The sequence below is a fragment of the Anabrus simplex genome, chromosome 3 (genome assembly GCF_040414725.1).
Source record: "Anabrus simplex isolate iqAnaSimp1 chromosome 3, ASM4041472v1, whole genome shotgun sequence".
NCBI classification, from domain to species: domain Eukaryota; kingdom Metazoa; phylum Arthropoda; class Insecta; order Orthoptera; family Tettigoniidae; genus Anabrus; species Anabrus simplex.
This window is the reverse complement of record NC_090267.1, coordinates 50,590,187-50,618,086: the sequence shown is the minus strand read 5'-3', so window position 1 is coordinate 50,618,086 and position 27,900 is coordinate 50,590,187. Positions and strand designations below refer to the sequence as shown.

The window sequence follows — 27,900 nt, the reverse complement described above, 5'->3', positions numbered from 1 at the left end:
CTCAACACACTGCTATGCTGTCGAGTAGTCTTGCTGTCTGCATGTGGGTATTACAAGGAGATTGGTTCACAAATTTATTTTAGGACTGTCATTGTTTTGTATCTGTGTGAGTAATTATTGCCACGTCTTTTATTGCATTCTTTGATTACCGTATATGTGATGTGGCACTCATTCATTTCTACTTGTATTGTTCTCTGTTATTATTGCAATAAACATCTTACAACAGCGAAGAGGAAGGACATAAGGAGCATTTTCTACAATTTGCTTTACATTGCACCGACACAGATAGGTCTTACGGCAATGATGGGATAGGAAAGGGCTAGCAGTGAGAAGGAAGTGGCCGTGGCCTTAATTAAGGTACAACTTCAGCATTTGCCTGATGTGAAAATGGGAAACAACAGAAATCCATCTTCAGGGCTGCCAACAGTGGGGTTCGAACCCAGTATCTCCTGAATGCAAGCTTACAGCTGCGTGCCCCTACCCGCATGGCCAACTCGCACGGTTAAAGACAGAGAGATAAGGAGCCAAGGTAGAAAAATAATTAGTAATGTTTATGAATATTTTCAGAAGGAAGCAGAAAATAATGTTCCTTTAGTAAGTACCTATAAAGTGCAACAGAGAGTGTCAGAAGCTTGTCAAGTTAGTTCACAAACTGTTCAGCGTATTATAAAGGAAAGCAAAGACACTGTAGTATCGAGTCATCTGGTTGTATTTCATTTCAATCACCGTGCAAACAAATGAAAATGAACTGATGGATTCAATAAAGATGTAATAAGAATAACAATCCCCAGGTATTACATAGAGGGTGAATACCCAACACTGAACAAGTTACTTGGTGACGATGATGAGTGTCGCAGTGCCGTGCCACGAATATATAAGGTGGAGTGAGGTAAAGTAATCAGTGTGTTGCGTAATGCTGTACTTTTGAATAAATTGCTTTATGGTCTCTTGTCAATGCACTTGTTATATGTGTTATTAATTAACTCGTATTATACTACATATTTATATGGAATAAAACTCATCCACAGGCCATACTCGAACTACAACATATGAACACCTGTATTTTGTGGTTATGTAGATTTCTACCCAACTTTAATGCACGCGCAATCCTGGCAATATTGTAACAGTGGTCTCTGCCCCATTCCCTTACTGGCCTCTTACGTTGTGCTGGATTGGTCCACCCACCATTTACCCCGACAGCATGTAGGCTGCCCAACATCAGTGTAGGAAAGATCTATAGTGACCTTGAATGTGGAATGGTTATTGGTTGACACATCAATAAGCAATGAGTCAAGGCTATTTTCGCCCTTTACAAGCTCCCAAAGTCAACTGTCGGGGATATGATTGTAAAGTGGAAATGGGAAGACGCATCCATAACAAAACCATGGCCAGATAAATGTGTGTTGACCAACAGGGACCATCGAACATTCAAGAAGGTGGTACAAGAGAACTGCATGACTCTGTGAGATACCATCAACTGCAAATTCTGCAGAGCCACTAATGCTGCAACTACATGACTTTGCCAGGAGATACGGGGACTGGGGTTCAAGCTTCGTGAACCCACTCAGAAAAAGCACATTTCGTCATTAAACGCTAAGCAGAGTACCGCTGCTGGTCCATGGATGATTGCGGATGTACAACTTGGAGTGATGAATCATCATGTGGCACTCAGATGGGAGAGTTTGAGTATGGCGATCATTGAACGAATGATATGTGCCAAACTATACGCTGCCCATTTCTGAAATTTGACGAAGGTGTAAGGGACAGTGCTTTTCATGGAAGGATCATAATACTACACAGCATGTTAAAGGTGGAAGGATATAAAGGCATTCTGATCACTGTGGCTTTCTGCACGATAATCCTCCCCATCACGATCTGTTTGGGGGTGGTTTGTAGACAGTAAGATTCCGGAAAGGGATGGGTCAGCCCAGAACCCTGACTTCAATCCTACTGAACACATTTGGTATGAACTATAACAACAAATTTGCTTCAAACCTTAACGACCCACATCACTAACCATCCTTTCTGCAGCAATGCAAGAAGAATATGATGTCATTCCCCCGACAGCTGACAGAAATTTCCCTTGCATAGTTCACGCTGTAATAAAAGCCACATAAATGTCCACTTCTGGGCAGTATATCTATGGAACACTTAGACGACAGTTTTGAGGTGTCTGGATACTTTTGATCAGACAAAGCATTTTACAAGTTTCATTATTTGGATGGCATGAAGCCTCCGTGGCTCAGGCGGCAGCGCGTTGGCCTCTTACCACAGAGTTCCGTGGTTCAAATCCCAGTCACTCCATGCGAGATTTGTGCTGGACAAAGCGGAGGTTAGACAGGGTTTTCTCCGGCTACTCCGGTTTTCCTTCACCACTTCTCTTCATAATCATAATTGGTGAAGTTTTGAAAGCGGTTAAAAGAAAGGATCCAACAACTAATGTCCTGGTTTTTTACTGATGATGTAATGGTATGGGGTGAGACAGAAGCAGAAGTACAAACTAGACTAGATCTCTGGCATGAAGTTTTTACAACCTTAGGTCTCAAAATTACCAAAACAGAGAAAGTTGGCTTGGTGACGAGTGGAAATTCTCCAACTGTTGATCTAAGAATCGGAGATAGGAGATGGATAATATAGAAAACTTCCAGTATTTAGGTAGTGTTCTGTCATCAGACAATACCATTCATCAAGAGATTAGCAACAGAATACAGAAAGCTTCCAAATTCTATCACGCTGTACGTCAATACTTTGGGATGAAACATTTCCATTAGTTTCCAAGATCAGCTTGTACAAAATATATCTAGTACCTATATTGACATATGGCCTGGAAACAGCAACACTTACTGGACCAACAAGGAGTCATCTTCAGGCAACAGAAATGAAGTTCCTCCATTCTTGTATACAAAAAACAAAAATTGATAAAATAAGGAATGTGGATATCCAGCAACAGCTTGGATTGGAAAGAAGCTTGCTGGACACTCAAGAAATGAAGAGATTGCAATGGTATGGTCACATGAAAAGAATGGAGCCTCACAGGACTCCTCGAACATACTCTGGCCACAATGTTCTGGGGCAGAGACCAAGAGGAAGACCTCGCGATGTTTGGGAAAAACAGATATTGAAGGACCTTGAAATTAGAGATGTGAACTGGCGTCACATATATGAGCAGCATCTGTGGATGGATAGGACAAACTAGAGGAGGCTCGTACACAACCGCACCTGGCTTGCTGGAGCGAAGAAATGATGATGATGACTGGTTTTCTCTGTCATCTTTCATTCCAGTAACATTCTCCAATATCATTTCATTTCATCTGTCAATCATTAATCATTACCCCAGGGTTTGGCAGCCGGCACAATTCCTATTCTTGCCGCTAGATGGGGGCTCCATTCATTCCATTCCTGACCCGGTCGAATGACTGGAAACAGGCTGTGGATTATCATTTTTCATTATTTGGATGGCATACTATCTTCCTTTCCTCCAAGAAATTCAAATTCACTCAAAAGAATTTTTCTTTCTTACCTTTCCTCTCCACAGACTGACCACCTGTACAGGACTGTCTATATCTAGCCGTGAGTAGACCAGGACAGGACACTCCACATGGCTGGCTTTTGGTTGTGCGACGATCTTCCAGATAGACAGACAATCATCCTCTCCAGTAACCACAAACATGCTTCGATACACTCTGAAGACAAAGAATACACATAAATCTTGTATGACTAAATAATACAATTCCTCTAATAGGATAGCCTCAAAGAAACAAGCCAATGTTAGTGAGCAGTACTGACACAATAAAAGAAGACTGTGCCACTCTATTGGCTCATCTTTAATTACAGGAAAGAATTTTACCTCTGTCAATTGTCAAAGATTTTTATTTAGCATATGACTTACATAAAGCACAAAACAATGGGGAATAAACAAAGAAAAGCAAAAACAAGTTCATGATGGACACTTTTCAGCAGCCCTTATAAATTACAGTCCAGTTCCTAAACCATTCAACTGCGCCAGGTGTCGCATCAATAAAATCTTGTCTCTCGCTTGAGAGGACACTCAAAGGCGATGTGGTAGACTGTCTGACTGGCATTCCCACAGTCGCAGGCCGCTAATGGTTTCCAATCCCATTTATATGCCTAGGCAGTACAGCGTCTATGATTAGTGCGTATCCAGTTAAATCGGGCCCATAACTGATGGGGTAGCTGAAATCCCGGGGGCCTTTGTTATGCTGTTTGACTCGTTGCCATTGTGGAGGTGCCTTGGTGGACCATTCTTCATTCCATTTCTGTTGTACCTTGAAGATGTTAACTGAGTGATTCAATCCTCATGGGTTTCTTGAAGCTATTTGGTGATGTAATATCGTATGATCTGAAACATCAGCATTGATTGGTAACTGGGGGTTGGACAATTTTTTGATATTCTCAGATTAAGCTGTTTTGTCTCCTAAGATTTGGAGGAGCAGTATCACAGAGTTGGTAACCAGTAAAGTGCGGTGAATTTAATGGTCCCAGATATCAGTTTCATAGTCTGGTTTAACTGGATGTCAATCTTAACATGGCAGCTGTTGAGCTAAGATGAGACACAATATTTAGCCACGGAGTAAACTAGGCCAAGTGCAGTCATCTGGAGTACTTTTGCTTGAGCGCCCAATGAAGTGGCCATCATTTTACACAGGATGATGTTTCTTACTCTTACAGCAGTTTAGCTGAAGTCTGAAAAAAGGTGTTGATGGAAGGTCACGGATTTGTCCAGTGTCACACCCAAATATTGTGGTGAAGCTGTATACCATTAACGACAACAAATAGTTAGTTCCCTGTTTGTGAACTTGTTACTCAGATGGAAGCAACTTACTTAAGATCTTGCCATATTACGACAGAGTCTCTGTTATTTTAACTAGTCAGCCAGTATGGCCAGATCAGTCATCAAGGTTTCCTCAGTCACAGTAAAGGATTGATGTTGTGTGGTCCTCCTGCTGGAGGTTTGTGGCATGTCATAAAAATAAAGGTTGAAAAGGAGTGGTACAAGAACAGACCCTTGTGCCAGACTGTTGCTTAGTTTGAACTGCCTCCTGGCTTTGTTGTTCAGATGTACTATGAAAAATCTGTTACTCCCTTAGCCTTTGAGGATCCCTCCTCATCTCACAAGGTAATCTGTACTACCCCCAGAGGAATGAGTAGCCTCCTCCGCCAGTTCCACCATACCGAAACATATTCTCTGCCTCTGCCGTTGAGGTCTTCACTCGTTACCCTGAGCTGGGATCCTTTAACAGATGTTACACACCGGGTCAGTGTGGCGCCACTCGCTGGGCCCACATTAAATCATGTGAACTGACAGAGCAACAGAAGGTACGTTAAACATTATACACTGGGCAAGTTGGCCATGTGGTTAGGGGCACGCTACTGTGAGCTTGTATCTGGGAGATAGTGGGTTCGAACCCCACTGTCAGTAGTCCTTAAGATGGTTTTCAATTTTCACACCAGAAAAATGCTGGGACTGTGGGGGCCATGGACGCTTCCTTCCCACTCCTATGCCATCGTCGCCATAAGACCTACCTGTGTCGGTGAGACGTAAAACCAACTGTAAAAGAAAAAGCAAAACAAACAAACTTTACACATTCAATCAGTATCATACCCCTGAGGTGGAGTTTTCATTCTGATTTCATAAAAAATAAGGAACCATAAAATGAAGTACTAGCATGCATTTTTTGTATCTGTCGGCGTACGTTTGTAAATCATCTCTTTCTCGGAATTTTGTCTTGTAAATCTGCCGCCTATCTGTTTCGGGGGGGGAAGAAAAATACATCTACCACAGTATTTGGAAATCCTGTCTTTGAAACTTGATGCAGACAACATGTACAGTACATCATGAAAAGTGACACCTCAATTTAAACAAACTATAACCAAATATGGCCTTGTACAATCAAAATGGGAAAAATATGACCTAAACAATAAAAACGGCCAATATATGCAACTACACTGACTGAGCAAATGTCATGGGATAGCGGAGCACTGATGCGCAGGTGTGTTGTCTGCGCACCACACGCCCCCTGTGTCAGCGGCAGTTGTATAGGAGACCTTGTGAGCAGTGGCTGTGCATGTGACACATGTAACATGGAACGTCGTCGTGAGGTGACACCGTTCGAACGGGGTATGGTGGCCGGTGCCCGATGGATGGGAAGTGCGATTTTGGAAGTGGTACGGGAATTCGGCTTCACACGATCAACCGTGTCCAGGGTGTATCGTGAATGGTTGAATGCGGGTGTCATCATCCACAACAGACGAACGACCGGCCGTCCAACCACCCTCGATGACCGTGACCGGCAACATCTGAGACTGATTGTCAATAGTGACAGACGGGCAACCGTGCAACAAATCACGGCTCAATTCAACAAAGGCCATGCTAGACACGTCTCCCAGTGGGCAATCCGTAGGAACATGGGTTCTATGAGGTATGGGAGCCAGCGCCGCACACGGGTGCCACTGTTAACCCAACGTCATCGGGCACAACGACACGCATTTGTCGCCAGTCACCAGGGATGGACACTGGAACAATGGCGTAACGTGATATGGTCAGACGAATCATGATTTCAACTGCACCATGCCGATGGGAGGCACCGTATATGGAGCAGACCACATGAAGCGATGGATCCCGCCTGCCTCGAAGGTGTGGTCCAGGGCGCTGGTGTCTCTGTTATGGTCTGGGGTGCAATTTCCTGGTATGGAATGGGCCCACTAATTGTTCTGGAAGAGACTTTGAATGGTACGCGGTATGTCGAGCTGCTCAGAGACCATCTCCACCCATTTTTGGCCCTCCAGCGCCCAGACGGTTCTACGGTGTTTCAAGATGATAACGCGCCGCCACATCGCACCTACGTCCAGGAACATGCAGCAGAGGTCCAATGACTGCCATGGCCACCCAGGAGCCCCGATATGAACCCTATCGAGCATATCTGGGATGTCCTGGAACGCAGGCTCTGTGCCATGGATCCTGCACCCACAAACAGACCAGCATTGGCGGCCGCTCTGCATACGATTTGGTGTCAGCTGCGTCCAGAGGACTACCAGGGACTTGTCGACTCACTTCTACGGTGTCTCACTGCAGTTCGCAGGGCCAGAAGAGGCCCCACACGCTATTAGGTGACTATCCCATGACATTTGCTAAGTCAGTGTATATGCAACATAAAATTGCTTTGAACGGGGTCAAGGACCTATCATTCACAGTTATATTTTATATCTTGGGTAAAACGAGTTCAGGAAAGAAATATGACTTTTCATCCGAACCTTAATAACAACTAGAGCACATGGCACACAGACTGATACAAATACCAGCTACACAAACACTACTCAGACAAACAGTGAGTACACTAAAGCACATGGCACACAGACTGATACAGATGCCAGCTACAAAAACACTACAAAGATAAAGAGTGAGTACACAGTACACCGACCGATACAGATGCTAGCTACACAAGCACTACACAGACAAAGAGTGAGTACACACAGACTGAAACAGACACCACCTACACAAACACTACACAGACAAAGAGTGAGTACACTAGAGCACAACACACAGACTGATACAGATGCCAGCTACACAATCACTACACAGACAAAGAGTACACTAGAGTACACAACACATAGACTGATGCCAACATCAGCTTCACAAACACTACACAGATAAAGAGTGAGTACACTAGAGCACCCAACACACAGACTGATAGAGATGCCAGCTACACAAACACTACACAGATAAAGAGTGAGTACACTAGAGCACACAACAAAGACTGATAGAGATGCCAGCTACACAAACACTACACAGACGAGTGAGAACACAAAGACTGAAATATACACCAGCTACACAAACACTACACAAAGAGTGAGTACACTAGAGTACACAACACAGACTTGATACAGACACCAGCTACACAAACACTACACAGACAAAGAGTGAATACACTACAGTACATAACAAAGACTGATACAGACATCAGCTACAGAAACACTACACAGACAAAGAATGAGTGCATTAGAGCACACAGTCTGATACAGATGCCAACTACACAAACAAAGATTGAGTGCACATGAGCACAGGGTAAAACTGATATGCAATATTTTGCATGATTAATTTTGTTGGGAAAACACCAAATACATGTGTAGTGTAGTGTTATTGGCTTTACGTCCCACTAATTATTTTTTTCAATTTTCGGAGGTGCCAGAATTTTGTTCCAAAGGAGTTATTTTATGTGCCAGTAAATCTACCGACACGAGGCTGACACATTTGAGGACCTTCAAATAACAGTATCAATAAAATGTTTTGGTTTCTTTATATCATTATTATTCTCTTAATTGTAAAAGTATGAGTGTTTTATTCTGTGACAGGTTTCTCATTATGTCCCTTCGGGTATGCCTACACACTGGCCTATTTTCCCATTTTTTGGCTGATGATGACGCCAACACAGCGTCGAAACTAGTCCCAAGTGCAAATACATGTTATAAATAAACCTATAACATTTTTGTATTGAAAAGGTGGAACCTTTCTAGTTTTTTCCTATCTTCCATTCTCAGTTCAATACGGACCAAAAATGAAACTCTTATGTTTAAATCACTGAAGGCTATCGTAACATATTTGCTTTAATTAGTTATTGCTTACGATCTTGCCATAGGCTACATTAACTTGTGCATATTAATGTCCTATTGCAGGTTTCTATCTATCAATAGCAATGGTGTATTGCTGCGTGCATTGCTGCACAAGCCGTAGCAGGAAAGTGAAAGGAGTATCATTTCACGAATTTCCTAACCAAACTGACCTCGGAGAACAATGGCTTAAAGCTATATCAAGAGCAGACTTCAGGCCCAATTTAAATTCTAGATCTTCTGTGATATGTAGCCTTCATTTTCATGAGTTTGACTATCGACCTGGATTGAAAATGAAGAAACTGCAGGATGCTGCTGTTCCCTCTGTTTTCCCTTCTTATCCATCTTAGAAAGTCCAACAGATCAAAGCAGAACGTAGACCTATTATAAAACATTCAGTCATTGTCAAAGGTAAGAAACGGAAATATGAATCAACTGAGCCAAGCTGTGACGAAAGTAATACTTCACGTGTTTCCCTGCACGAGTGTCCTGCAAATCATGACTTTCATCGTTCTGTTGATGTCCAGTGCGACATTTTAGATGAGAAGTTACTCAAAATAGAAACAAAACTGTGGAGAGCGCGGGTTAAACTTTCACATCTTGAAAACGAACTGAATAAAAACTAATCAGGAGTTGGAGATTTATAACAATAATTATCATAAAGCCTTGTCTGTCTGTTAGGTCATCAGCCCAGAGGCTGGTTGGATCCTCAAATAGCACCACCAAAGGTTATGCGGTTATAAGGAAACCCAAAAAACCAATGGCAGCACCAAAATGAGGCGTACTAGGCAAGACGAGGAGTGAGGTAGTTTGCCATTGCTTTCCTCACTGGGTCAGAAAGTGCTATTGCAGCACGACTGACCCTATGAGCAACACCTTTCATAACACTCATGCACTAGTCATGCTCTGAATGTCATTACTCAGCACCACCCATATCCCAGCAGCTTCCATATTGTCACAGCCATGGATGAGACTGGGACTTCGGTGGAAGCTACACTTTACTCTGGCCTGTGCCAAGAGATGGATACAAAAGTACTGTATCCATTAAGAAATGGCAGCAGCCTTGTCACGAATAACTAAAACAGCCGAGCATGATCCCTCAAATGCCAAGTCTTCATTCCTTCTTGAGCAAATAGCGAATTTTGAGAAATGCTCTCCGAGATGGACAGAATCCATGGTAAAACACAGTATAGTTTGGGAATGCATGTTGCCCAAAGGTTATAGGTATGCTAGGAAAAGTATACTAAAGTTGCCTTCTAAGGGCACATTGTCCAGGTATCTGAGTGATACTTCATGCGACCCAAGAGTTACGAACCTTGTGAAAGAGAGATTAACCTTAGAATCTGAACGGTTGAATGAGGCTGAAAGAGTATGTTCCTTGATAGTGGATGAAATGGCAATAAAACAACAATTCCAATATGACAAAAAGCTAGATACTTTCTTCGGTCACAAAACCACATCTGTTCCAGATAATACTATATCCGAAATTAAGAACATCAAGAATGTGACGGAATCTGAAATTATCGCCAATAATTTGCTTTGTTTTATGATAGCGGGGTTATGCACTAAGTACACACTTCCAGCCGCGTACTTCTTTACCAAACGAATCTCAGGCAAGGAACTGTATAATTTGACACTGTCTGTTATCAGAGAGATTGAGGCTCGTGGATTTCTTGAAATACGTCTAGTTTCCGATAATCATAAGACCAATGTTAATATGACGAGATGACTTTCCAATAGCAAGATTTTGAAGCCACAAATTACTCACTCAAATGACCTGAACCGACCCTTATTTCTTGCATTTGACCAATGTCACATTTTAAAGAATGTAAGAAACACATTTTTAGAGAAGACCATGTTCGACGGAGAAGACACAATAAGTGGCTCTCACGTGAAGAATTTATATGAATTGCAAGCAAGTCAAGTGGTAAAACCTGTTTGCTTTCTGACTCAAAAACATGTAAGCCCAAACAACATAGAAAAAATGAATGTGCAACGAGCGAAGGACATATTTTCTACACCAGTAATAACAACTCTGGAACATCTCCAAAAACATTCTGGATATCCAAAAGCCCACTTGTTCCAAAACTGCACAGCGACTATATATTTCAAGAAAATGATTCAGAAATGGTTGAATATCCATGATGTTAGCAGTCACAACAACGCTAAGTTTTGCCCTGACAACGTCCATTTTTTCAACACAGATGATGACAGGCTTCACTGGCTGGAGAGCGAGTTTCTGGTATATCCTATTAAAAAAAAATTTTTTTTTGCTAGTTGCTTCACGTCGCACCGACACAGATAGGTCTTATGGCGACGGTGGAACAGGAAAGGACTAGGATTGGGAAGGAAGCGGCCGTGGCCTTAATTAAGGTACAGCCCCAGCATTTGCCTGATGTGAAAATGGGAAACCACGGAAAACCATCTTCCACTGAAAACCATCTTCAGGGCTGCCGACAGTGGGGTTCGAACCTACTATCTCCCAAATACTGGTTACTGGCTGCACTTAAGCGACTGCAGCTATCGAGCTCTGTCTCGTATATCTTGAGGATGTGAAGGAAGCATGCCATGAGCAAGGAGCGAGTTTTCTCAGCAATGAAACTTACAAGGCTATTTGGCTAACTACGTGTTCTACAGTTCTCTGTATCCGATACTTATTGTCGCCTGGCTTTCATTTTGTGCTAACTAGAGTATTTAACAGCAATTCCCTAGAAATGTTCTTTAGCATTTTGAGGAGAACTTCGGGCAACAATGACATGCTGGATTCAAGGGCTGTAGTACTTGCCCTCAACAAAATTTTGAGGACAGGAATTCCTTTGAAACGGCAAAATCAACATACTCGTGAGATGAATGTTATTAGATGTGTCAAGTCATCTCAATCAGTCCCATAGGAAGTGATCCCTAACATTCCAGGAACAATGACAGAAATCCTGCAAAATCTTCACAAGCCGCATTGTACGTATACTCACTTTTACAAAATTAATTTACTGTTGGTTATTACATAACAGTACTCTAAATAATAACCATACTGTTATTACGCAGGTCTGGAGGTAGTGTCTATTAAACTTGCATCGCTTGCTTTCCTCAGTGGTTTCGTTGTGAAGGAAATAAGAAAAGAAGTAACTTGTGAATCATGCCGTAGCCTAATTCAACAAGAAAAATGCAGTTCTCCACTAATAGACATAATTTTTAAGCACGTCGGTGTAATGTCTTCTTCTATCCATCAGAACGGTTGGTGTGGATTATAAACATTGTTAATGATTTCATGTGTGAAGCTGCAAAATTTGTTAATACAGGAGCTTGTACGACTTTAACTACTGTAGTTCTGCCTGTTTTGAAGAGTTCGGAGGTTTTAAAGTGCGACTCAAATGACAGTTCTAATCATGCTGAGAAATCAGGTCAGGTAATCTGCAAAACTCTTATCCCGAGTATCTTAAAAAAACATTGGAGATGAAGTGACTGAACTTTTGAGAGGACGAAATACTTAAACAGTAAGCCGATCAACAGGAAAATCATCAGAATGTAGGCCTAACAGCTGTGGGGAACTGCGTGCCGCTCGTTCTGACTGGCCACTCTTGCAACGCTCCAGTGGAGAAAGTGAGTACTTCTTGATGTTCGCATGTATTCTTAAAGTGGGGAGGCTGATGTATACTAGAGGGCGATGACCATAAGAAGGTAGTTTCACCTTACTGTGACCTCTACAGAAGCACTCAGGTTTTGAGCACGCCAAATATGTTGTGCTGTCAGCGGTGTACAAACATGTCCTCATGCCGTCTCAATGATAGTGATATCTTGGATATTTTATCGGGAGAAGCGGGTTAAAAATAGATAGCAGGGATGAATACTCTGCTTTCTTTTTGCTATTTTGCTTTACGTCGCACCAACACAGATAGGTCTTATGGCAACGATGGGACAGGAAAGGCCTAGGAATGGGAAGGAAGCAGTTGTGGCCTTAATTAAGGTACAGCCCCAGCATTTTCCTGGTGTGAAAATGGGAAACCACGGAAAACCATCTTCAGGACTGCCGACAGTGGGATTCGAACCCACTATCTCCTGGATGCGAGCTCACAACTGCATGCTCCTAACCGCACGGCCAACTTGCCCGGTGAATACTCTGCTTATGAACCAGATTACGTAAGGATAGTTCGGGCAAGATTTTTATTTGTTATGTCACTTTCGAACGCAAGATTTTTAGCTGCATTATTTTACTCCAAATAAAAACAATAGAAATACTTCACCTCTCCAGTAGATGTGTCAAAGAAAACATTTAAATAAGGTCTCAAAAATCGTGCTTCAAAGTACATATAATAACAAAATACAAAACTAAACGAGCACAAATAATGGCAATGGCCATATTTAACGAGCAAGCTGAATACAGTAGTGCTTCTTGTCTGAGTAAGCTTCTTTTGAAGAAATGTTTTAAATCTTTAAAATGTAAAGTCAATACGGGGAAAAAAAGAAAAAAAGAAAAATCATTTGTTGTAATGAGAAATACCATGTCGTCACCGAGTTGAAATACTGATATATCGTGAAACAGGTGTTATGCCCTTCTTGTTGTATAAATATATTGCTCTTAAGGCCAGTCTCCACTGATTAACATTTAACACCAACATGTTAAATTTAACATGTTACAACTGACATGTATATTGTGATTGTGTCTTCCAACTGACTTTGCATCCTAACTCAGAATGTTGAGGTTAACACTTTTAACATTGGCGTGTTTTCCGTGTCAAGTCAATTCGTTGTTCGTGAGATGTTGGCACAGCTTTGGCAACTTCCTTGCCATTTCCATGTCAACAGATAGCCACACGACGCAAACAACGTGCTTCTCGTGAAGTAGGATTATAGTTACAACACTCCGCAACACTCATTCTCTTGGTTATAAGCTACAAATACAATACCGGTACTCGCACGCGTGTCGTTCTCTCTGCACTATTCTAAAATTATAGTCAGAAATGGAGTGGAGCAAGATTACTTTGGACTTAATTAATAACATAATAGAAAGGCCTTGCTTGTGGGATGTCTCATTAGAGGAATACACAGATAAAGCGAAGAAAGTCGACAGTTTCCAGGAACTTTAAATTATTTATAATTATTCCCACGAGTGCATCGAAAAAAACTAGCGTCCCTCCGCTCCCAGTACAGTAGAGTATTGCAAAAGAATCAGAAAAGTCAGAAGTCGGGAGCGGACGAAGTTTATACTTCAAAGAGGAAGAGGTTTGTTTTTGAAGCAATGAGGGGAGGAAATGTGTCTAATAAAACTGTTTTTCTAAATAACTACAAGAAGCAACAGTGGCAATAACAAAGGCCAAATCCTCTTTATCTGAGTCCACTGTCCTTGTTTGAAAATACTAGACACCACCTAAATGTATTACCGCAAACTGATATGATGAACTACCTATATATAAACAAAGAAAGTACAGTTTAAAATGTTTATTAAGTGTGGACACAATGTTAAACGAAACAGTATTCAACATTTAACATTTAACATGTTGATGGTGTCACCAGTTAACAATTAACACTTTTAACATTTAACATGTTGTTAATTTTTTTTTTTTGCTAGGTGCTTTACGTCGCACTGACACAGGTCTTATGGCGACGATGGGATAGGAATGGCCTAGGAGTTGGAAGGAAGCGGCTGTGGCCTTAATTAAGGTACAGCCCCAGCATTTGCCTGGTGTGAAGATGGGAAACCACGGAAAACCATCTTCTGGGCTGCCAACAGTGGGATTCGAACTCCCTATCTCCTGGATGAAAGCTCACAGCCGTACGCCTCTATGCACACGGCCAACTCGCCCGGTGTTGTTAAATGTTAATCAGTGGAGACCGGCGTTTAGATGGCACTTGCACTCTTCCACAGGCAAACACCCACAAAGATGCTATACAGCGTCACACAAATTCTGATTTTGAAGAGAGGTGTGACACCTTATGGCATCACAATATACTTCTTCTTATTCTTCTTCTAAGACATAATTCTACTGGTATAGGGTCCATTTTATGGATCAAGGAACTCCATTTCCCACGATTGAAAACATCATTATGCTGTAGGTGGAGTGCTCTTATGTCTGTGTTAATGGGATCACAATAAACCATATTTCAAATTTCAAATATGGCAGCACAGCACACTTGACAAGTTAATCATAATAGAGAACTACTGCTAACTATAAGAAAAAAGATTGAATTAGAGATCTGTAGACTGATATTATTTTTACCAAATTCCTGGCAAAATACATCATAAATTACCAAATAGAATAAATATAAGAGACATGCAATCAAAGATTCATACTGATAAAACAAATATACATACCCAAGAGATGTGGTGGGGCCCACGTGGTGTCGAAGAACGATGACTTGCTCAGCATTTAAGCAAAGGGCAGTCACTCTTATTGTGTGATCCAAAGAGGTTGATATAACTAAGTTATGCTTCACATCCAATTCTCTCTCAGTTGAAAACTTGAGCCCTGATTGTATTCACAAAAAGTGATATTTACTATACTATGTAACTCACATTCAATTACAATGCTAATATATGTCAAAAATATCAGCAGATAACACTGCCCCTTGATGGAGAAGAGAGTGAACATAATTTTCCAGGTACTGGATGAAAGTTATTACATTTTGAAAGTTAGAAACTTCATTCTGTTACGTATTGAACTGGGATTACAGTAAACTGAAAATGTTAAGGGTCCACCTTTTCAACACAATGAATATTTATTGAGGTGAGTATATATCACATGTCGTTTAAAGAAGATTGGTACTAGTTTCGACGCTCATTGTGCGTCATCATCAGCCAATGAATCAATTGAGCGAAACACAACTTATCAAACAACAGTATAAAACACATGATAACATTTACAAGAAAAATGTTAAATTATGACTAGTTAAAATATAAAACACATGACAGCAAATAAAATGACAAATGTTAAAAGTTAAACTGTAACAAGTTAAAAATGTTGAAAGCAAATCAGAGAAGTAAACCCAGTTGTTAATGTATGATACACGAGAAAATAGTCCAGCTTGAGGTGTATAGAACATAAGGTGTACTGTATCTTATAAAACACTTGGGGCACCTACTAAGACAAATTTTAAATGTAACGTTAAATTGAAGAGAGTATGGTGCGTATGACCATCTAAAACACATGACAGTACCTATAATATCAATGTTAGATTATAACAAGTTAAAATGACGAGGTGCATCTGACCGTAAAGTATAAAATTTGAGAAGGTATCCCAGTTGTCGAGTCTTGATACACAAGAGAATAGCTCAGCTTGAGGTGCACAGATCATAAGCTAACCTGTGTTATCAGTGGGAAGAATAAACCTTGTTCTCTTAGAGTTAAGGTAATTAACAGGCTTAATTCAGGTGGTTCCGAAGTCAACAATGTGGTCATGTGAAATTCATAATTTGAATCAACATTATGATTCCCAGTTCCGTATAGAAACGTGGAGACCTGATGAAAGCCAAATTAGGTGTGATGAGTTTGCCTCTTTTCCCTCATCTTTTTTCCTTAACTTTATATATTTCCTGGGAATAATCTGAAACAAAACTGAAGATTTTAAATGTTATTCCTAGAAGTAATTTTTTATAATTTGTATATATTTATGTTTGTCCAGGAAAGGAAGAAAGATTAAACAAATAATCTTATGGATGTAAAAAATCTACAGCCTGTTTTCCAGTCATTTGACCATGTCAGGAATGTAATGAATGAAGCCCCCTTCGAGCGGCGAGGATGGGAATTGTGCTGGCTGCTGAAGCCTGTCGCACTCCTCTGGGGAAATGATGAATGAATGATTAATGAAATGAAATGATATTGGAGAGTGTTGCTGCAATGAAAGATGATAGGGAAAACCGGAGTACCCGGAGAAAAACCTGTCCCGCCTCCGCTTTGTCCAGCACTAATCTCACATGGAGTGACCAGGATATGAACCATGGAACCCAGCGGTGAGAGGCGGGAGTGCTGTCGCCTGAACCACGGAAACTCCAATCTTATGGATGTAACATTAAGAAAAAATAAAGAACCATACAATGGATCTGATTAAAGAAGATGTATCTGAAATTGACGACAGACTCCGAATTACATTTTTAAAGGTGAGGATGGATTATCTGTGATGGAAGAAATCATGTCCCAAATGGGTTTCAGTCCATAAGGGGTAAGTGCTCTTATCTTTATTGCGTTCACCGAGTGCAGTACTAGCGAAACTAAGTATGACACTGAGTGATGAAAACCTCGAATTTAGTTCTCTTTTCTTTTCAATGTTAGAAGCACCAATACAGCAGAGGTGTTTGAAGAATATGACAAGCCAACAAGGACAAGCTCAGCTGATGATGTTGTCTACAAGCAAGTTATTTTCATACTTCTGTAATAACGAAATACCATGCAGTGCGGCTCTGCTGTATTAAGTTTTCTTCAGGGCTGTTTGAATTGATCACATTGTCCCTTTGTCTCAATGACCTCTTATAAACACAACGGGCATGATTTCAAATCCTGATAATATACTTCAAAGCATTTTCCCATTCCTGTACACAATTATTGACCTTGTTCTTTTTCGAGTTTCGCTAGGAAGCCCTTCTGTAAATTAACAATGAATAGTTTTGTTGTTGCAATGTAATCCATTTAGTGCTATTTATATATTGGTGTTTATTACTTGTTGGTAGAAATTGGGAGTAGTGATATATTTTTGAATTTCATAACAAGTAGTTCAGCTGGTGTTCAGTAGATTACTTTTTCTAGGTTATATAGGCTAGATAGGTGTACCTTTTTCACTGGATAATTACGGTACTCAACAGTCTTTGGATTGCTGACGATTGTTGATGCATTCCGATGAGATCAAAGAGTACATGCACATGGTAGTTGTGTAAACAAATACAAAAATCAGCTGATTACTTTACTCTGATTATTTGTAGTCTAAGTTCCCGGCATACTTTGTATTTTGCACCTTCGTTTATTCATCAAATATCCAGGTGGAGATGGACATGCTCAAAGTCACGTTCAAGAGTAATGGTTACAGCGATTTGCAGATTCATACAGCCCTGCATTCCAGAGAAATGACCAAGCAATGCTCACAGAAGGTAGAAGTGAAGGGAACTGCCTACCTGCCTTACATTCACAACACCACAGATCGAATTGCCAAGGTGCTCCACAAACACACCATCACTAAAATTGCTCACAGTCTGGGTAAAAGCAAGGACAAATTGTCTCCACTTTTACATCCTGGGGTATACGCTGTAAGGTATACATTGGCCAACCATGCCGGTCCATTGGTACTCATATCAAGGAACATGAACGTGATATTCGTCTCAACCAGCCAGACAAATTAGCAATAGCTGAGCACGCTCTACCATCGGGTTATGATGTAATATTCCAGGATGCTCGAGTTCTTACCCACACTGGACACTACAGGTCCAGGATTATACGGGAAGCTGTGGAAATACGTAGAAATCCTAACAATTTCAACAGGGACACTGGCTATCAATTAAGTAATACCTGGCTGCCAGCTATTAAGGATTTACGTAGGTAGTTCCCTTCCCTGTTCCTTCACTATTGGTATTTTGGTGTTTTCCAAATTTGTACGTTCCTCATCGCAAGATGTTTCATTCCAGGCTTGTGTCAATGTCATAGCTTCATATGTGCGTACATCTGTTATGTTATGTGACACTCGCAAACTGACTCTCTGATGGTTCCGTCAGCGTCCACTTTGAACGCTAGCGCTGTACCGCGCCTGAGGTGCCATCTTGTGATGAATGAACCACCATTTCCACGTCTATTATAACATCTAAATTCAAAGCTCATTGTTTAAGAAGCCTTTCTCATGGACAGTAGAGATTTTTTTTTTGGTGACTCAGAGCAAAGTTCTATGCGAAATGTAAAGAATTTCACCATATTTTCTTGACACGGCATAAGCCCGAAAGCCTATATCATGTCTATAGGTGTACCTTGTTTTGAATTTAGGTTTAGGAAATACTTAAAAAAAAAAAAAAAAAAAAAAAAAAAAAAAAAAAAATAAAATAAATAAATAAATAAATAAATAAATAAATAAATAAATAAATAAATAAATATCTGTAAGTTCGTTGGCAGAATACTTACAAAGGCAAATTATCGTAAGGAGTTGTAACTTCCGCAACTTTTCCGGTATTTCGTATAGATATCTGTTCAAACTATCACGAAGGTAATAATTTATTAAATTAAATAACACGATACGCCTGTAAACTTCGACTTAAAAAAAAGAAGTTAAAGAGAATACATGGTTTATCACTGGATAATTAAGGTACTCAACAGTATTTGGATTGTTGACGATTGTTGATGCATTCCGATGAGATCAAAGAGTACATTCACATGGTAGTTGTGTAAACAAATATAAAAATCAGCTGATTACTTTACTCCGATTATTTGTAGTCTAAGTTCCTGGCATACTTTGTATTTTGCACCTTCGTTTATTCATTGAGTAAAAGTTAATAATTAGAGCCTGGATATCCATGCAAATGCATGTTTTTAAGTCAGACAGTTACACTTCTCAAACGTTGGAAATATTCGTTTTTATGGCTTAACAATTTCAAATAATAATAATAATAATAATAATAATAATAATAATAATAATAATAATAATAATAACTAATAATAATATGACTTTTCCTCCAACTACTGCGCATATATAATGTTAACTTGCATGATAGTGCCTTTTCTGAATGTTAGTTTGCAGAACTGGGGACCATTTTTCCATGTTATACAGTATGTCTATTACTGAGAGATGGTGGGACTGTATTCCTGGCATCCTATCTGACAAGCAAAGTTAGTACATAACGTACAGGTCCTATAATCCAATTTACCAAACTTTTTTTTTTTTTGCTAGGGGCTTTACGTCGCATCGACACAGATAGGTCTTATGGCGACGATGGGATAGGAAAGGCCTAGGAGTTGGAAGGAAGCGGCCGTGGCCTTAATTAAGGTACAGCCCCAGCATTTGCCTGGTGTGAAAATGGGAAACCACGGAAAACCATCTCGTCGCGCACGGCCAACTCGCCCGGTCAAACATTTTTTTATTTATTTTTTTAATTTTTTTTATCTGCTGCTTGAGTAAACATTGATGCAAGCGGGAAGGCCCCACGTCGATCTCTAATTCTTAGGAATAATTACAGATGTACATTGCTATAAAATGAACCGTAAATTGTGCATTACTCATTGACGGCTCATATTTTCGTCTATGTTAGACGAACAAAACGAAACTTGTATCGCACTTCTGTGGCGCCGCTTAACTAAGACAGCAGCTTACAAACCTTGGTTTTGCATTGAACCCCCTTGCGTTGTTAACCTCTCATTTCCTACCCGGAACTCTCACTCGTCACACATCGTTGTTATCGCAGCAGGCAACTGTTACCAGTTATTGAGGACATTCAATTATTGCACGGAAAAGTGATCCGTTCATATCCTGATTTTGAATTTGTCAAGCTTATAAAAGACATATTGTGCTGAAAATGCAAAAGATGTACAATTTGACCTCACTTAGTCCCAAATGTCTTAATTTAAGTATGCACCTGTCAATTCTTGTGACGTAGAAAGATCATTTTCTGTGCTTGAGAATGTGCTGACAGATAAACAAATGAGCTTAGAGCAAGATAATTTGGAGAAAGTAGTAGTTGTACAATGCTTCAAAAGGAGCTGAATTTTGATAGTGCATATTTGCCACTTTATTGTGCATGATTTGCAACATGATAGTGTCCCCGTTAAAATTGGCGATATTGTGCATATTTTCAACAAGTGGAAATTAAAAGTTTTATTGTCTGCTTGGAACTGCAATGTGTCATTGGGGAAGTAGTGGCGAGCGAGCTAAGAAGGAGTTTTTTTCGTCATTAGAGGGGTGATACATGGCCCGGACCGTGCCAAGGTCGAGGCAAATCACGTGACTACCACCGCACGCGCGCAACTCACATTCTGAACCTGGAATAGTCTGAGCCAATTAAATGAGACCCATCAGCCAATTATCGCTCGTTTAAAGAAGATTGGTACTAGTTTCGACGCTCATTGTGCGTCATCATCAGCCAATGAATCAATTGAGCGAAACACAACTTATCAAACAACAGTATAAAACACATGATAACATTTACAAGAAAAATGTTAAATTATGACTAGTTAAAATATAAAACACATGACAGCAAATAAAATGACAAATGTTAAAAGTTAAACTGTAACAAGTTAAAAACGTTGAAAGCAAATCAGAGAAGTAAACCCAGTTGTTAAGGTATGATACACGAGAAAATAGTCCAGCTTGAGGTGTATAGAACATAAGGTGTACTGTATCTTATAAAACACTTGGGGCACCTACTAAGACAAATTTTAAATGTAACGTTAAATTGAAGAGAGTATGGTGCATAGGACCAAGTGATACCCATGACTTCGATCACTAGTCTCCATTAATGAAGAATAATTTCAGTACACAGATTATTTCTGCTAGATATTACATGACCTGACCATTCATAAAAATTATGAATAAACTTGCCAAAACAGGATTCGATGTAAATAATGTACATAAAATACGTGTTTCCTAGTGTGAATGCGTGTGTATATGTAAATACGTATATTTCTCTTGTATCATGTTGGTCCAATTTAATTTGATCTGGTCGTGCACTTGCTGCGACGCAGATTACATTCATCGTTGTGTGCTGCCTTAAGAAGTAATTTTCATGCCCTTAAGGGAAAATTTGATCAACTTAAGTCGAGGAAGAATAGAAAAGGATTTATTTTCTTCATTAGCGAGATTTAAAAAGAAAGATCATCTCGTTATCTTACGAAGGCACCCGATTTGTAAATAAAATTTATTTAACTAGCTCACACGTGGATAACATAAATTTCTGACACATTTATAGTTGAACTTTGAAAGATTTTAAGATTAATTTGAATGGAAATGCAATACAAAAATCAGAAGTAGAAGTTCGTTAGCCGCATAATTACTTTGAGTTATGGTGAAAATAAGTCATAATAATTAATTGGAAAATAATTATTCTGGAATGTTAATGACGATCGTTAGGTAAATGATGCAGTGGAAAATTAATGAGAACATGATCGTGTGACAGTGAAGCATAGGTTAATTAAATGATGAGAGATTAACAATAATAATAATAATAATAATAATAATAATAATAATAATAATAATAATCAGAATAATAATTAATTTTGAGAATTTTGAAATCAATTTTCATTTTCTACTGAAGTTCATGTTGGTGTCATTGACTCTGGGATGGGTTTAAAGAAATTGTTGAGGAATGCGAAAACAGGTTTGTACCTTTAAGGGTGGTAAGGAATGGTAAAGACCCACCTTATTATAATAGAGAAATAAAGAGACTAAGAAGGAGGTGCAGACTGGAAAGAAATAGAGTTAGAAATGGCTGTGAAAGTAAGGAGAAATTGAAGGAACTTACTAGAAAATTGAATCTAGCAAAGAAGGCAGCTAAGGATAACATGATGGCAAGCATAATTGGCAGTCATACAAATTTTAGTGAAAAATGGAAGGGTATGTATAGGTATTTTAAGGCAGAAACAGGTTCCAAGAAGGACATTCCAGGAATAATTAATGAACAAGGGGAGTGTGTATGTGAAAATCTTCAAAAGGCAGAAGTATTCAGTCAGCAGTATGTAAAGATTGTTGGTTTCAAGGATAATGTCGAGATAGAGGAGGATACTAAGGCCAAAGAAGTAATAAAATTTACATATGATAACAATGACATTTACAATAAGATACAAAAGTTGAAAACTAGAAAAGCGGCTGGAATTGATCAGATTTCTGGGGATATACTAAAGACAATGGGTTGGGATATAGTACCATATCTGAAGTACTTATTTGATTATTGTTTGGTCGGAGGAGCTATACCAGATGAATGGAGAGTTGCTATATTAGCCCCTGTGTATAAAGGAAAGGGTGATAGACATAAAGCTGAAAATTACAGGCCAGTAAGTTTGACATGCATTGTATGTAAGCTTTGGGAAGGCATTCTTTCTGATTATATTAGACATGTTTGTGAAATTAATAACTGGTTCGATAGAAGGCAATTCGGTTTTAGGAAAGATTATTCCAATGAAGCTCAACTTGTAGGATTCCAGCAAGATATAGCAGATATCTTGGATTCTGGAGGTCAAATGGACTGTATCGCGATTGACCTGTCTAAAGCATTTGATAGGGTGGATCATGGGAGACTACTGGCAAAAATGAGTGCAATTGGACTAGACAAAAGAGTGACTGAATGGGTTGCTATATTTCTAGAAAATAGATCTCAGAGAGTTAGAGTAGGTGAAGTTTTGTCTGACCCTGTAATAGTTGAGAGGGGAGTTCCTCAGGGCAGTGTTATCAGACATTTATGTTTTCTTATATATATAAATGATATGAGTAAAGGAGTGGAATCGGAGGTTATGCTTTTTGCGGATGATGTTATTCTCTATAGAGTGATAAATAAGTTACAAGATTGTGAGCAACTGCAACGTGACCTCGAAAATGTTGTGAGATGGACAGCAGGCAATGGTATGTTGATAAACGGGGTTAAAAGTCAGGTTGTGAGTTTCACAAATAGGAAAAGTCCCCTCAGTTTTAATTACTGCGTTGATGGGGTGAAAGTTCCTTTTGGGGATCATTGTAAGTATCTAGGTGTTAATATAAGGAAAGATCTTCATTGGGGTAATCACATGAACGGGATTGTAAATAAAGGGTACCGATCTCTGCACATGGTTATGAGGGTGTTTAGGGGTTGTAGTAAGGATGTAAAGGAGAGGGCATATACGTCTCTGGTAAGACCTCAACTAGAGTATGGTTCCAGTGTATGGGACCCTCACCAGGATTACCTGATTCAAGAACTGGAAAAAATCCAAAGAAACGCAGCTCGATTTGTTCCGAGTGATTTCCGACAAAAGAGTAGCGTTACAAAAATGTTGCAATGTTTGGGTTGGGAAGAATTGAGAGAAAGAAGAAGAGCTGCTCGATAAGTGGTATGTTCCAAGCTGTCAGCGGAGAGATGGCGTGGAATGACATTAGTAGACGAATAAGTTTGAATGGCATTTATAAAAGTAGGAAAGATCACAATATGAAGATAAAGTTGGAATTCAAGAGGACAAATTGGGGCAAATATTCGTTTATAGGAAGGGGAGTTAGGGATTGGAATAACTTACCAAGGGAGATGTTTAATAAATTTCCAATTTCTTTGAAATCATTTCGGAAAAGGCTAGGAAAGCAACAGATAGGGAATCTGCCACCTGGGCGACTGCCCTAAATGCAGATCAGTATTGATTGATTGATTGATTGATTAATATTAAATACTGTGAATGATAAATTTAGTTGAGTTCATCTTAAAACCACGTGTTGAGACTACTCTGAATTGGTAAAGCTTTGAACACATTTATTGTAAAACCCTCGTTAGCAAGACAGTTGTTTAATTATTTTATGAACCTCTATGTTAATTTTTTAAAATTCTTTCAATCAAATATTTTGATTTGGAAAGGCAAGAGGCCTAATTTTTCTTTGATTTTCATTACAGCACAGTAAGGCTGGAGATTAAGAACACGTGTCACTCAAAACCGAGGAAGAAATAAAATATTATGGAAGTTCAATGTAAAAAAGGAATTCCATCAAGAATATTTTCATTTATTATTTGTCTATGTGAATAAATGTCAGAGTGTTGTTTTAACATTTCTTTTATCCTGCTTGGTCATCAACCCTTATCTTCCCTTAAATGCCTCTAGAAAGTGATAGCCAACGATCGAACGGTCCACCTCGGGATCTCTCGCTCGCTGGCTGGGTTTAGCTCGGGAATAATGGGGGCAATAGTGCATGAATGCATGCATATTTTGAGATGTGATAGTGCATGGAAATCTGGGTTCTATTAATAATCAAATTCCTATATCCCAATAATATTGCAGCTAAAGCCCCCGGCGTAGCTTTGAAAGAAATTATTGTAGACCTCTTATTTTTCAGCATTTAAGGACACTTCATCCTCCATCCCGTGTAGTAGGGAAAATAATAGAAATCCACCAGCAATAAAAATCATATAATCATATTTCGGTTGAGAATTGTAGTGTAGATACGGTATATTTAGATAGTACCGTATCTTGCCTGCTATATTTGTATGCATCTTTGTGTGTGTATTTTTCATGTGTATCTATTAGAGCATAGTACTAATAAGCATTTAGCTTTGTTGGTAATCTTTGAGTAGTTCTTGCAAATTTCAAACTTGTAATTTTCATTTCTGTTTGTGCATAGTAGTAACATACGGTATTGTAATTAGGATACATCTGAATGTACTTTAAAATTATTGTAGTGTACTGTACAGTAGTATACGAGTAAGATCTTATTAGAAAATAGCGTGCTTATTCTATTATCATAAAATATTTGTGCAGTATAGTAGAGGTATTGGTAGAAACTCTCTTACTAGAATTCTCTTGTTGCAATTAGGATAGGCTAAACTGAAGTTTAGAATTGTGTAATTCTTGTGTATTCTTTTCAGTAAGTAGTATTGTAGTCTAGTAGTATATTAATTACCTTATTGTTGTGTGATCTTTCTATACTATCCTAGACAATATTTCTTTCCTTTCATTTTTTTTGCACATAAGTAATTTTATTTTTCCTTTTCTTTTCATTCGTCCATAAAGAATAGCTAAGGAGTGTAAGTGTAGGAACTGTGGGTGTGACGAGACATTGAGGAGTATGAGGGAGGAGTCGGAGAGTTTGAGGGAGATAATTAGGATTCTCTCAGAAGACAGGAAGGAACGTAGGCCTTCCTCAAACAATGTACAGCATACAGTAGGTGTAAAAGAGGGATGGGAAGGAAAGGGGGGAACTGTAAACGACAGGTGGTCTAATGTTCTAAGGGGAAGGAAATTGTAGGCTAAGGGCTCTATTCAGGATCAGAATTCAGGACAGGTGTCTGTGAGAAATCGGTACGAGTCACTGCAGGTAGAACAACACAGGGAAGATGAGGAACAGGGAACTGTTGCTGAGATGTGTGAAAGTAAGAGGAAGGGAAAAGGTAGGAAAGCGAAATGTAGAGTAGAGGATAGGAAAAGACAGGTGGAACAGGGTCATGGGATGGAGAAAAGGGAGGAGGAAGCAGCTTCTGCACCTGTCAGGAAAGATAGGGCTGACCAGGAGGGGAGGGGATCAAATGAGGTGGGTAGGGTTGAGGCTCTGGCCATGGGGGATTCCATTGTTAGACATGTGGGGAAGGTGTGTGAAGGAAAGGGAATCAGGGTAGGGAGTTATCTAGAAATTAGGTTGAGGCAGATGCTGAGGAAAGCAGAAGAGGAGGAGGAGGGGAATGAGAAGATGGTAGAGTTTTATGTTGGTACGAACAACGTAAGGCAAGCCAGTATAAGTACCAACATAGTTGGGGATGTGTGAGATCTGGTAAATGCAGCACGGGTGCAGTTTAAGGAAGCGGAGATTGTTATCAGTGGAATACTGTGTAGGAGGGATACTGACTGGAGGGCGATAGGGATTTAAATGAGACTATGGAGTGGGTATGTGGGAAACTGGGAGTGAAATTTCTAGATCCTAATGGGCAGGTAGGAGATAGGGATCTGCGCTGAGATGGCATTCACTTAAACCGCAGTGGTACGTATCAGCTAGAAAATTCGTTTGGAAGGGTAAGAGGGAGGTACATTCAGGGAAACGGGGTGGTCTAAGGAGCAGTGATAAGGGTACAGAGATCTAGAAGTCAAGTAGGGATGACATAAAAATGTTAGTGTTGAACTGTAGATGTATTGTAAAGAAAGGAATAGAGTTAACCCTCTACTGCATACTGTTGCCGTTAGGCAACAAATAACTTTTCACCTGTATAGATTGTGGACAGAGGTATTTTTATGGCATACCTTCAACTGTGTAATACCAATATAAATGGTCCGTTATTGGACATTATAAATTTTCCAGCTAACTCATTACTGGTTGCCAGCGTTTCGCCCCCGTGTGCTAGGCTGGGCTCATCAGTTGGTACCTAGCACACCTACCAAGACGCTGGCTAGTGCATACCGTGGAGGCCACTGCGTAGGCTAACTGTAGCCACCGGCAGTGCCAATGCACTACGAGACACTTTGTCCCACTACAAAAAATTGATGCCTGCTTGGCCATCAGATGATATAGATGTTGATTCCCATAGGGAATCTGAAATATTTGTTCCGAATGAGTAAATTTATAATACCAATATAAATGGTCCGTTATTGGACATTATAAATTTTCCAGCTAACTCATTACTGGCAACCAGATTTCAGATTCCCTATGGGAATCAACATCTATATCATACCTTCAACTGTGATCGTGAAGCTGCTTTTGTCATTGTTAAACATAAATGTGATAGATAGGAAGGTCTTTAAAGTAGGACTATTAGGCAGTACCATATGGCTGATAAAGCAGGCATGAGAAACTTTTAAAAAAGTAACTATGATCAGTGAAAAACGGTAAATAAAAATGTAAACAGACTCTGGGATGGATTTAAAGCAATTGTTGAGGAATGTGAAAACAGGTTTGTACCTTTAAAAGCGGTAAGGCATGGTAAAGACCCACCTTATTATAATAGAGAAATAAAGACTAAGAGGTGCAGATTGGAAAGAAATAGAGTTACAAATGGCTGTGGAAGTAAGGAGAAATTGAAGGAACTTACGACATTGAATCTAGCAAAGAAGTCAACCAAGGATAACATGATGGCAAGCATAATATTGGCAGTAATGCAAATTTTAGTAAAAAATGGGAGGTTGTGTATAGGTACTTAAAGGCAGAAACAGGTTCCAAGAAGGACATTCCAGGAATCATTAACGAACAAGAGGAGTGTGTATGTGAGGATCTTCAAAACGCAGAAGTATTCAGTCAGCAGTATGTAAAGATTGTTGGTTACAAGGATAATGTCCAGATAGAGGAGGTGACTGATGCTAAAGAAGTATTAACATTTACATATGATAAAAATGACATTTACAATAATATACAAAAGTTGAAAACTAGAAAGGCGGCTGGAATTGATAAAATTTCTGGGGATATACTAAAGGTAATGGGTTGGGATATAGTACCATATCTGAAGTACTTATTTGATTATTGTTTGCATGAAGGAGCAATACCAAATGAATGGAGAGTTGCTATAGTAGCCCCTGTGTATAAAGGAAAGGGTGATAGACATAAAGCTGAAAATTACAGGCCAGTCAGTTTGACATGCATTGCATGTAAGCTTTGGGAAGGCATTCTTTCTGATTATATTACACATGTTTGCAAAATTAATAACTGGTTCGATAGAAGGCAGTTCGGGTTTAAGAAAGGTTATTC

The 27,900-nt window shown here is 39.5% G+C and overlaps 1 protein-coding gene across 4 annotated transcripts in view; it reads right to left on the bottom strand.

Moving 5' to 3' along the window:
- LOC136865959 (uncharacterized) overlaps positions 1-27,900 on the bottom strand; it is a 191,452-nt gene that overhangs the window by 100,262 nt on the left and 63,290 nt on the right. For all 4 annotated transcript variants that reach the window (XM_067142526.2, XM_067142525.2, XM_067142527.2 and 1 more), the window contains 2 exons: positions 14,933-15,086; positions 3,521-3,683 (listed from right to left, as the gene is read on the bottom strand). In XM_067142526.2, coding sequence (XP_066998627.2) covers positions 3,521-3,683; positions 14,933-15,086 — 317 coding nt within the window. The remainder of the gene's footprint in view (positions 1-3,520; positions 3,684-14,932; positions 15,087-27,900) is intronic.